Source organism: Trachurus trachurus (assembly GCF_905171665.1).
Source record: "Trachurus trachurus genome assembly, chromosome: 15".
NCBI classification, from domain to species: domain Eukaryota; kingdom Metazoa; phylum Chordata; class Actinopteri; order Carangiformes; family Carangidae; genus Trachurus; species Trachurus trachurus.
This window is the reverse complement of record NC_139906.1, coordinates 1,448,303-1,460,966: the sequence shown is the minus strand read 5'-3', so window position 1 is coordinate 1,460,966 and position 12,664 is coordinate 1,448,303. Positions and strand designations below refer to the sequence as shown.

Sequence of the window (12,664 nt, the reverse complement as noted above, 5' to 3'; positions counted from 1 at the left end):
AAGATATAACTATTTAAGACTTATATTAACACAAATATATCACGCACTTCTTCTTTAAAGAAATAATCTCTAGAACCTGCGCTCTACTGTGTAGCTACTTGAAAAATGTTTCGTGGAGCAACATGTCTGCATACAGAGCCCTTGGATCTGTGCAACAGAGGAGTGAATATTAAACTCTAAATTACACACCCTGTTGCATCTTTTTTTTTTTTCCTTCTCACTTTTCAGGCGGCTGCTGCGGCGGCTGCTGCACTCGCTGCGGCTGCACTGTGGGCCTGTCCCAATATGCACACTCGATCACACTTACACACTTGGTCTCTTGGCGTGCGCGTTCATGTTCTTAGTGTCAGTGCGCAGTAGGCTTGGGTGGTATTACGGTAATACCGTAAACTGCAGGTATTTAAAAATAGCAACGGTATCAGTTTCAATACCGTCATGAAAAAATGCAATGCACTTATCCAGGAGATAAGGATTAAATATTAAATAAAAGTAATAGGGCTGCCCCCAAATAGTCGACCAAGCACTGGTCGACCAAAAAATCATTAGCCGACCAAAATTTCATTGGTCGATTGGTCGCAGGAAAAAAAACAAAAACATTTGGAGCCGTGTCTTGTCAAAATTAAGCCAACATCAATGACTGAACTGTATAGGAAAGGTTATGGGGCTTTTATTTTGAAGGGCCAGATACAGGAAGTCGTGACGTGACACTTTTTTTTTTTTTTTTTTTTTTTCAAGGCACGGCAGTCTCTCTCGTATCACCGCTGTCACCGTTAGCGGGTGCTGTCTGAGCTCCGGTCCCGTCCCACAGCGCTCACCGGCGGTCAGTGTCACGGAGCGGATCCATGATAGTCCCCGCTGCAGTCAGAGACCCGCACCCATAGACATGTCTATGCCCGCACCGCTCCACGCCGCGGACCCCCACCCCCGCACCCCCGTCACACAGCCTGAGCTCAGTAACTTTTTACCCTCCTCATCTACTGTGTTTATTGGTGATAAACAGGCATTCTGCGGGTAATAACGGTGAAACCCGACCGGCTTGTTGTTGAATCTCGGACCCAACACGGCCGGAGTCACGAGCATTAATTAATTAATTCTCAACCTGACCGCGGGCACACAAAAAAAAAAATTATAAATTTTTTTTTTTTTTTTTTTTTTTTTTTTCCCCTCAAGGTGGGGGGTCGATTAGTCGACTAATCACCATAAGTGACGACTACTGGTCGACCAACAAAATCTTTGGTCGGGGGCAGCCCTAAAAAGTAATTTAATGTCTAAAATTAATTATATGTCCAGTAGCACTTATGTGTGGTTGAATTTTAAGTTAGTTTAACATGTTTTAGCCTTAGTTTTAGCCCCCCCCCCCCTCCGCTCCCCCGTCGGACACGTTCCTCATAGTCACTCACACACACATCACACAGCCAGATCGCTCTGCACACAGTTTATTAACTTGATTAGTTTCAAAAAGTCGGTCAGGTTTTACCGTTATGCCTGTTTATCACCAATAAACACAGTAGATGAGCGTGAGTGACTGAGCTGCGGCGGGTGGGGTGGGGTGGGGGGTCCGCGGCGTGGAGCGGTGCGCGACTCTGACTGCAGCGGGGACTATCATGTCTGTGCTCCGTGACACTGTGAGACAGACCGCCGGTGAGCCTGTGGGACGGGTCCCGCTAATCGTTGAAAACACCAGTGATGCGTCTCCAAACCAGAAACTTGGAAAAAGTCGCTCTTGACAAGAGAAAAAAAAAAAAAAGGGACCGGACCTGCCGTGCCGTGTAAAAAAAAAAAAAAAAAAAACTGACAGCGAGTGCGTGTCATGACTTCCTGTATCTGGCCCTTCAAAATAAAAGCCCTATAGCCTTTCATATACAGTTCGGTCATATAATTTTGACAAGACAGGGCTCCAAATGTTGTTTTTTTTTCCTGCGACCAATCGACCAATGAGATTTTGGTCTGCTAATGTTTAGCCCTAGTATTCAGTTTCTGAATGGTGAATACACAAGCCAATGTTTGGTAATGCCACTTACGTCATCATTTTTAATTAGTCACGGTAATACCGTATACCGTGGTAAAATGTGGAGGAAGTTTGACGGTATCAAAATGTGGATAAGTAAGTAAGGATACTGCCCAAGCCTAGTGCGCAGTGTGTCCCATTTCTCCAACGACTGAAAGTGCAGCCGCTTGATTTGCACTTTACCCACACTTATGGTAAGACCGCATCCGAGCGGTATTTGGCCAAGTATAAATCCCACAATGCACCACGGTGAAGTCCGCCGTCACCCAGAGCTACAAGTCACGTTTAGGAAATGCGATTGAATTAATCTCAATAAAATGAAATTAACTTTCTATCTCATAATTATGACTTTTTAATGTCATATTTTATATTCATCATGCTCTGTTCATGTTTTTCGTTTTTCTTTGTTTTATTTACTCACGGAGTTGGGCTTACATGTTTATGATCTGAATCTTGCGCATAGAGACACTTTTGGAGTAGATGAAACTGTGATCCAGCAGCATCCAACTGTTTATTAAAACTGTTGCTGTGTGTCGTAGTTGTGCTAGTGTGCGCAATGGCACAGGCTGCACTTGTCAAGTGTGTCCCGATTGTTTTTAAATCTCCCCCCACACGCTTGTCCACTTAATCCATGCTGCACACTATATGTAAATATACGTTCCGCCGGCAAAACGTCACCAAAGTGGTAACCAAGCGCACTGAGCCAAGTGTGGAGGAATGGGACAGGCCCAGAGACTCTCCTCCTCACGAGCTCCACACTAACAAGCTACCGGCAACGCAGCGCCTCTGTCTGCCCTTTCAAAGTAAAAAGCCGCTGTCTGACGTTTAATAGCGGCGGGACGGGTTGTGAAAATAGATGCGGTGGTGCGGGGCGTCAAAATACTTCATAGATGCGGGACCCGCGGGTTGGAAAAAAAAACCCGACCCGCGCGTCATGCATGCGCGCTTGTGTGTGTGGACGACAATAACGGAGAGTGAGCGCTATGCGGAGATGAATGAACGGAACTATATAGCAAGTTTTTTTTTTTTTTAAAGCTGACGTAATTGCACCCCCCCCCCCCCCCCCCCCCGATTGACAGATCGACAGTGTCCACGATCGAATGATCTGAATATAGGGCCGATTTCCCAGCCCTATGATAGACCATCCCCCTACCCAAGATGGCCACCGCGTTGACGCATTCCACTCATTGGAGCTGCCTGCGGCATCTAGTCAGTGTATATATCTATGTGGAACCACAATGTGCTTTACAGAGCAGACAGTTTAACCTCTTCATGCAGAGGCCATTTTTGGCAATTTCCGCCTGTTTTTGTATCACTGCAATTAAAGCTTTATAACTACAGAAGTACTAATCCCACAACTATGGTTTATGGCTTAAATGAAAGACAACCTTTGTCCCTTTACATCTATATAGATATAAAATGTTGAATTGAGTCATTCCATAAAAAACTGAGCTTCTGAAGTTTGAAATTTTGGGTGAAAAGGTGATATTTCAAAATCCTAATTATAAAACAGGTTGAATTTTACATATATGGTTCACACACTCCCTGTCCACATATGTACCAAATTTTAGGTTGATATGTAAAACTACTGAGGCACTATAGAGTTTTTCCAAACAGTGTCCCTTGGCGATGTCCAGTGTGCAAATCCTGTCCAAAATTGTCCAATTTGGCTAAAATGCACACTGCAAGATTTTAGTGAGATTTTTTTTTTTCCAACAGATAACCTATTGGGGCCAATCACACACTTGATGGGTGGCTTTATTTGGTGTCCAAAACCCATCCAAACATGAATTTACCTATTTTCGCCTGTATTATATTATTTTCCTTTATAACTCCAGAAGTAAACATCCCACAACCACCAGTGATGGCTTAAATTAACATGGACATTTGAAATAGAATGGAAACATAGAATAAAACATTATTACATTAAAACTGGGGCAGTAAAAACACACTTTTTGTGGAGACTTGTATTGCTTACTTGTTGACACTAGGGGGAGAGGGAACCACAGGAACCAGCCTAACCTATGATGGATTATCTGGTCACGATGGATAAAATCGAGCCATGCATCCTTGTCGAGCACATCTTCAGCCTTAAAAAGAGGGTAAGCTTGTAATTTTATTCAGTGTCTTAGTGGGTCTTTTATTGATTGTCCGTATTTTTCGGCACTCGAAAATGACTTCCGGGTTTGTTTGTGTTGAGTGAGCAGGCTTGTTTAAAACTTTGATGGGGTAAAAACTGCATTTTTGTTCTTTGCTTTTGTTTGTATAGGTATACGATTTTTTTGGTGGTGAAAGAAGAGGTGTACAGGTGGTACATATATGTTTAAATCACCTTCGTTGTTGACGTGACGTCGCTTGTGGGCTGCCGTAGTCTGATATTGTTTGAGACATTTTCAGTGACTGTGAAAAAACCGTAGTGGGCAGATAACTGTAATCTTTCACTTCTGGAAACAAGCACCAAAATTGGCACACATACTCCTTAGGGATTGCTCTTTTGATAAAACCCGTTAGCCACCTAAAAATTAAAGATGGCGGCCAGTGAGTAAGTCCATGGGTCCAAATTTGGATTCTGCATAAAAAATGTATTTGATACCAAGATAATTAAAATAGGACAAGTCTTTGCGATTGTATTCCGAAATGCAATATTAACAAAGACGGTTTATAAACCAAGACCTTCCATGACGAGTCAGCTTCCTGTATGCATGTCACGTGGGCTTCTGCACGGCCACGCCCCTTTACTGTACGTTCACACCAAAAGCTTCCAAAGCGTCAAAAAACACCGGAAGTCAATTCATTTTCAATGAGCGCCCGGCGACACTGAGCGTCCAAAGCGTCAACAGGCGTTGCCACACTTCCAAAGCGTCCAAAGCTTCCAAATGAGAAGTTGAGCCAGGTTTAACTTTAGGGTAATTAGCTATGACGCGGTTAAGCGGCAACCGGCGGCAGCCTGTCAGAATAGAGATGTCCGTCGGCTGCCTTTTTTTCCCTTTTTTTTGTATTTCGGCTCCCCAATGACCAGCGCGATCGAACTTTGACGTCAGTCACCTGACGAGCGGCCAAAGCAGCTGAAAATATTTGCCGTTTTGGGAGCTGTCTTGTCTGATGCCCACCCTCGAGCGCTTTTGACGCTTTGGAAGCTTTTCGTGTGAACGTACAGTTAGGGAGACCAGAGGCAGCATAGAGTGTATTGACTCCAATGGGACAATTGAACGTGAACACAGATTATGGTCTGTCCTTTCTCCCCACAGTCACTGAAGTAAATTTTTGACTCATTTTTCACAAGCCACATCTCTTCTGAACAGTTTGACACCAAAATGGCAACTTTCAGACGGACACATCAGGAGAAAATCCACTTTGTTCCAGACCTGTCTCTGTCTCTACGACGACACACTCCAGATTTGGCACAGATCTCCATGGCAACGTCAAACAAACGACCGCGAACTCTCGTGAAAAAGATTTAAATTATTTTTGTCATGCTAAATATGACTGTTAGTAGTGTAAATATTTAATGTTATCATAAGAAAATATAAATATCTCACTTTCATCTACCCACAAATTGTATAAAACCACACACACGTTCACAGACGAGGTGGTGATGGTTGGCCACGCCCATTTAGAGAGACAGGAAGTGAAACCATTTCATATCATTGGAGCAGCCGCTCATGGAGTATCTTTCCATTTATTGAATATCTTTGATATTACTGTGTATTCAATGGCGGCCATCTTGAAAAATGGCTGCCATCTTTAATTTTTAGGTGGCCAACAGGTTTTATCAAAAGAGCAATGTGTGCCAATTTTGGTGCTTGTTTCCAGAAGTGAACGATTCTCCTGTAATTTTGCAGTTATCTGCCCCACTATAGAAACTTCATTTTTTTTTTCTACATGTTGCCGAAAGTGTCCTTAAAAGGTCTGTGTTTTCACTACCTACTTTTCGTTGTATTAACTCATTGAGTGCCAACCACGGAATTTCTCGTTTTTCGTTCCCATGCGTTGAGTGCCAAAAACGAGATTTTACGTTTTTTGCTTTTTTTTTAAATTATGAAAATAGACACTTTAATACACATTATATGTAAATTTGGGGACTCTACGACGAGGAGAACTGAAATAGATGACGATCAAAGTCTCATGATAAAAACTTCCAGATCATGAGCTGTCATAACTCGGCTTTTTCAAGTGGAGTTCTGCATGCAGATGCAGCGCAGATGCAGCAGCTGCTCTGCTCTCACCCGCGAGGCTGCAGCAGCTCAGAGCTGAAACAGGAAGCTCTCAGCCGACAGTCCCGCCCGGTCTTCATCTGGAGCAACACCGTGTCCTCCCCAAAGTCCCCCCGCGGTAAAATCTGATGGTCTCTGGGCCAAAGCAGACCGGCATCACCGACCCGTACCACAGAAGGACCGCGACCACCGGCGGGACCGGTCTTCCCGAGCCGCGGTGGCCGACTGACCCTCACGTTCCGCGGCGAGAGGCTGTGACACGGCACGGTGCGTCTGTGTTATTGTTGTTTAGTGGCGCCCCCCCCGCCCCCGATGGTGGTTTTGTGAATAGAACAACAATTGTTGTATATATTTATCTTATACGAGCCCTTTGATCCAGAAATGTGAGTGTCAGAAGAGCGACAGACACAAACAGAGCACCTTTCATAAAAGACGCTCTATCTCCTTTTCTAGAAAAAAAGGAGGGATTTTGGTGAAACCCAGCCATGTTTAGCTTGACTTTTCTCAGGAACGGAGGCACGTAGAAACAAACGGTTTGTGGCCATTTGAAGCATAAAGTTTCACCTTTAAATTGAGCTGCAGTATGTGTTGGTGGCAATAATATAGAATACACTATGGCTCTACATAAAAAGTCAAAAATGGTCTAAATTGCCGGTACACTTGACTAAAACTTTGGAAAGGAGCGCGGCACTCAATGAGTTAAGGACGCCCTTCATGTGTTAATTTGGGACGCCGGCGTCCCAACCACTAGGGGGCCCTGCGTGAACAGGTTAAACAATGGGCCACCAGGAATGTTTTGTCTCTTGTTAATTTTCTTAATGTCTTGATTAGTTTGATGTGTTGGTGTTTTATGTTTTAGTTTAGTCAAGTCACTCATGTCCTGTCCTGCACTTCCTGTTTTATTTTCTACTCACCTTTGCCTCTCCTCCTTCCAGATCCTGACTTCCTCCCTCTGTGCCCTTTCCCTGATTGGTTCCACCGTTGCCCCCCCCCTACCACCTCATGTTCAGAGAGTCCTCGTCACGTTTTTTGGGTTTATAATCTTTCCTCCAAGTGTTTTTGTTGTATTTTATTATCCTCCTTGAGAGCGCTTTTTGTTTGCAAATAAATTTATTTTGAGTGGTGCATTGAGTCCTTCCTGTCATCATTAAGGTTGTTGCAAGTAATTAAAACGCCTAAAATAATAGAAACACAGTTAAAGGGATAGTTCAACATTTTGTCAAATTGGCCCATTGCCATAATCCCTATAGTCATAGCAGTAGGTTCGAACCTTTAATTGTCGGTGCAAGCTGTTTTTAGAACGGCGGAGCAGAGCCGTGAGCTGCTCAGAGAAGGAGGCTCATGGGATTTCTTGGTTTCCCTCATCAAATACACAATCCAACAACTCCACAACGCTCTGGTGGACAAGTTGTGACCTGCACATTCACCACGCTATGAGATAATAACACAACGTTACCAGTCAGAGTTGTTTTAGAGGGAAATACAGAGACTGTTGATGAAAAACTGTCCCTGAAGGCAACGCACATGAGAGGTTTTGCATGAATTTCCCTCTAAAACAACTCAGAGATAAATTAATCAGTCTGAGCTAAACGACCTCCTTAGTCAATCAGCTCCATATTTCATCTCCACAGCGACTGAAGAGCGTATAATTTGGAGCAGCACCAGCTTCAGTCTGAGCGCTATAACCTCCATATTGGATATTAAAATAAAAAAACCCTTCAGCCATCTGGTGCTGGAGCAGCTGATACCACAAATGTTCCCATGTCCCAATGTTTCCCACGCCGTCAATCATCTGCCACATCATTTATCACAGAGGAGCGATAGATCCTGGATTCAAACACATGCTGAAATCCCACAATGCATCATGCTTAATTAACCCAGCATGTGTTCAGGTGTTAGAGTTAGGTGTTCAGCCACAAACAGACACACCTCATCCTCGTTGATTGTGTGGTATATTGATGTTGACATCTACAGCTGCTGCTCCTCGCACTGGAATGAGGAAATATCTGATTATCTGCTGTCAAACACACTGAGCGGGAACAAGGAAACACACCTTGTTCCCTCCCCTTCAGATCTACAGTTTGAAGATGGGTGGAACCAACATGTGGTGAAGAGGAGGAGCCGACAGGCCCCGTTCACTGCACAGACACATGATGTTGAGATCAGAGCTCAGACTAGTTTCACTTCTGAGCAACAGAAACTCAGACAGTCGTCGTCGTCTGTGAGAGGTGAAATGGCGCAGAAAGGAGTTCATCTGGACCAGGAGACCTTCTCTTGTTCCATCTGTCTGGATCTACTGAAGGACCCAGTGACTATTCCCTGTGGACACAGCTACTGCTTCAACTGTATTAAAACCCACTGGGATGGAGAGGATGGGAAGAAGATCTACAGCTGTCCTCAGTGTAGGCAGACCTTCACACCGAGGCCTCCTCTGGTGAAAAACACCATGTTTGCAGCTTTAGTGGAGCAGCTGAAGAAGACTGGACTCCAAGCTGCTGCTGCTGATCACTGCTATGCTGGACCTGAAGATGTGGCCTGTGATGTCTGCACTGGGAGGAAACTCAAAGCTGTCAAGTCCTGTCTGCAATGTCTGGTCTCTTATTGTGAGAAACACCTGCAGCCTCATTATGAATCTCCTTCATTTAAGAATCATAAGCTGGTGGAGCCCTCCAAGAAGCTCCAGGAGAACATCTGCTCTCGTCATAATGAAGTGCTGAAGATGTTCTGCCGCACCGATCAGCAGTGTATCTGTTATATCTGCCCTGTGGATGAACATAAAGGCCACGACACAGTCTCAGCTGCAGCAGAAAGGACTGAGAGGCAGAGAGAGCTGGAGCTGAGTCGACAGAAAATCCAGCAGAGAATCCAGGACAGAGAGAAAGACGTGAAGGTGCTTCAACAGGAGGTGGAGGCCATCAATGGCTCTGCTGATAAAGCAGTGGAGGACAGTGAGAAGACCTTCACTCAGCTGATCCGTCTCATGGAGAAAAGAAGCTCTGAGCTGAAGCAGCAGATCAGATCCCAGCAGGAAACTCAAGTGAGTGGAGTCAAAGAGCTTCAGAAGAAGCTGGAGCAGGAGATCACTGAGCTGAAGAGGAAAGACGCTGAGCTGAAGCTGCTGTCGCACACAGAGGATCACACCCAGTTTCTACACAACTACCCCTCACTGTCAGCACTCAGTCCATCTACACACTCATCCAGCATCGACATCCGTCCTCTCAGACACTTTGAGGATGTGACAGCAGCTGTGTCAGAGCTCAGAGACAAACTACAGGACCTTCTGAGAGACAAGTGGACAAACATCTCACTGACAGTGGCTGAAGTGGATGTTTTACTGTCACCACCACCAGAGCCCAGGACCAGAGCTGACTTCTTAAGATATTCACAGGAAATCACACTGGATCCAAACACAGCAAACACACGTCTGTTATTATCTGAAGGAAACAGGAAAGTGACATGGGATGAAGTTCAGTCTTATTCTAGTCACCCAGACAGATTCACTACATATGTTCAGGTCCTGAGTAGAGAGAGTCTGACTGGACGTTGTTACTGGGAGGTGGAGTGGAGAGGAGGAGGAGTTTATGTAGCAGTCGCATACAAGAATATCAGCAGAGAAAGTTTGTTTGGAGGTAACGACAAATCTTGGTCATTAGATTGTTCCAACAACAGTTTCACATTTAGGTTCAACAGCACCAAGACTCCAGTCTCAGGTCCTCAGTCCTCCAGAGTAGGAGTGTACCTGGATCACAGAGCAGGTATTCTGTCCTTCTACAGCGTCTCTAAAACCATGACTCTCCTCCACAGAGTCCAGACCACATTCACTCAGCCTCTACATGCTGGACTTTGTCTTTACTGGTCTGATGGAGTCACAGCAGAGTTGTGTAAACTCAAATAGACAAAGATGATTGAAGGTGCAGTTGGTAAAAATCTGTATTTTAGTTCATCACTTTCTTTAGTCTCCGTGTTTGTTGCTAAAAGCTCATTGCTGTTGTGTCTCTGCACTGCACAGAGATCAGCTGTCAATCATTAAACATTGTGGGCGGGACTTTGACCTCTAGTTGTCATTTCTTCTTGCGTTGATGTTTGAAACTAAGAAATCTACAATCACATTTACATTGACGTGTTTGTCGGATCAAAATGTTGTTGTTGTTAGAATCCACTCACTAATAAGGTCTATGAGCTTTAATCAAAGTGTAAACATCATGATTATAATCATACCCATGTTACTAATTAACCTAACTAGTTGCTCCTCCAGCTGTTTATTATTCCTATCATTTACTTTTCCAGCCTATTGTTGTTCTTGTTCCAACTTTACAGAAACAATCAGTGTATGTTGAACTCCAGGTATCAATAGATGAGATCATTACACTACAGAGAATGATGTATGACAGCTAACAGACCAATGTTTGCATTCTCTGAGTGAAATGTTTGAATATATAGTTAATGTTGTTGACAATAAACTTTGTGTGTATATGTTGTGTGGGAACTGAAAATAAATATGTTGAGCAACATCTTCCATGTCTGGAATGGATGTTTTCTTGAGTCTATAAGGTAACAATAATACAACCAGACTTCATTGTAAATGGGAGAAGTTGACATCTACAGCTGCTGCTCCTCGCACTGGAATGAGGAAATATCTGATTATCTGCTGTCAAACACACTGAGCTGCTGCAGCCTGTTCACTGTAGATCTGAAGGGGAGGGAACAAGGAAACACACCTTGTTCCCTCCCCTTCAGATCTACAGTTTGAAGATGGGTGGAACCAACATGTGGTGAAGAGGAGGAGCCGACAGGCCCCGTTCACTGCACAGACACATGTTGTTGAGATCAGAGCTCAGACTAGTTTCACTTCACCAGGTCCTTCACCAGGTCCTGAGTAGAGAGAGTCTGACTGGACGTTGTTACTGGGAGGTGGAGTGGAGAGGAGGAGGAGTTTCTGTAGCAGTCGCATACAAGAATATCAGCAGAGAAAGTTTGTTTGGAGGTAACGACAAATCATGGTCATTAGATTGTTTCAACAGCAGATCAGATCCCAGCAGGAAACTCAAGTGAGTGGAGTCAAAGAGCTTGAGAAGAAGCTGGAGCAGGAGATCACTGAGCTGAAGAGGAAAGACGTTGAGCTGAAGCTGCTATCGCACACAGAGCATCACACCCAGTTTCTACACAACTACCCCTCACTGTCAGCACTCAGTCCATCTACACACTCATCCAGCATCGACATCCGTCCTCTCAGACACTTTGAGGATGTGACAGCAGCTGTGTCAGAGCTCAGAGACAAACTACAGGACCTTCTGAGAGACACATGGACAAACATCTCACTGACAGAGACTCAAGTGGATGTTTTACTGTCACCACCAGAGCCCAGGACCAGAGCTGACTTCTTAAGATATTCACAGGAAATCACACTGGATCCAAACACAGCATGCACATGTTGCACCCTCAAGCAGACATGACTCCGTCTCACGTTTGGCAACTTTATTTGTCCCGGTTACATTCGTTTTTTTTACGAGGCTTACACCAACGCAGGGAGGCATCATGTAAACAAAAACAACTCTGCTGTGCGCCCGCTGATGACATCACATCACCTCTGACCTCAGTCCGAAAAATATAAAATATGAACACAATAAAAATACAGTTTAAATAGCTTCTGTTTACTTTTTCAGTTCTTTAGCTGACTGGCATCTGAATTATAAAAATGTAAAATATCAAAATGTAAATTAAATAATAAATGTTATATCTGGGTCTCAACACCCTCCCCCACTAAATAAAATGTTGCCAAACATTTTCTTTATCACTTAACTATTGAACGCTTTGTGAAAAGGTAAGTAAACAGGTATGTACAACACACGGCACATTTTTTCATTTACAGGATGATGAGGTTGTACTATCTTAATAATCCATTCTTTTTTCTTTGCAAAAGTCTCTCATGGCCACAATACAGGATCAAATGTTCATAGTCCATATGTATTGAAGGGTGCATAGTCCATAGAAGCATTGGTGGGCCCCCCAAATCTTCACAAATGGGACAAGGAAATTACCATATACACCCAGAACTGTGTGTTAACACATTTCATAGCCATGTACTAAGTCTATTCTGTACACACTACTAATTCCTACTTTACAGTATGTACCACACTACCGTCTTGCCTACAAAATACTAGAATGATAACCCCCCATTTTCTGTACTTATTATTAAAATAAATGTTCAGATAACTTGTTTTTTTTAATATTCTGTAACGTGTATCAATTACCAAATTGGACTATAACTTATGTAACATATCAGAAATAAACTAACTTATTAACTTGTCTTGTGTGTGTGTGAATCTCTATTCATGACAAAAAGGATACATGGATGATGATCTGGTCAGCAGGTCATGGCTGGTCTCAGAGGGCTCTCTCACACCGACAGGGCAGGTTTTCAGCTGTTGAAAGGTTGGCTGGC

General features: G+C 43.8%; 1 protein-coding gene across 1 annotated transcript; it reads left to right on the top strand.

Annotated features, from left to right (window-relative positions):
• Window positions 1-8,455: 8,455 nt before the first annotated feature.
• On the top strand, window positions 8,456-10,075 carry LOC310998329 (tripartite motif-containing protein 16-like; the record flags this gene model as incomplete). The annotated part of the gene is made up of 2 exons (XM_083988313.1): window positions 8,456-9,778; window positions 9,904-10,075. The coding sequence occupies 2 exons, from the start codon at window positions 8,456-8,458 to the stop codon at window positions 10,003-10,005; spliced, it is 1,425 nt and encodes a 474-aa protein (XP_083844439.1). The 3' UTR covers window positions 10,006-10,075.
• Window positions 10,076-12,664: the final 2,589 nt, after the last annotated feature.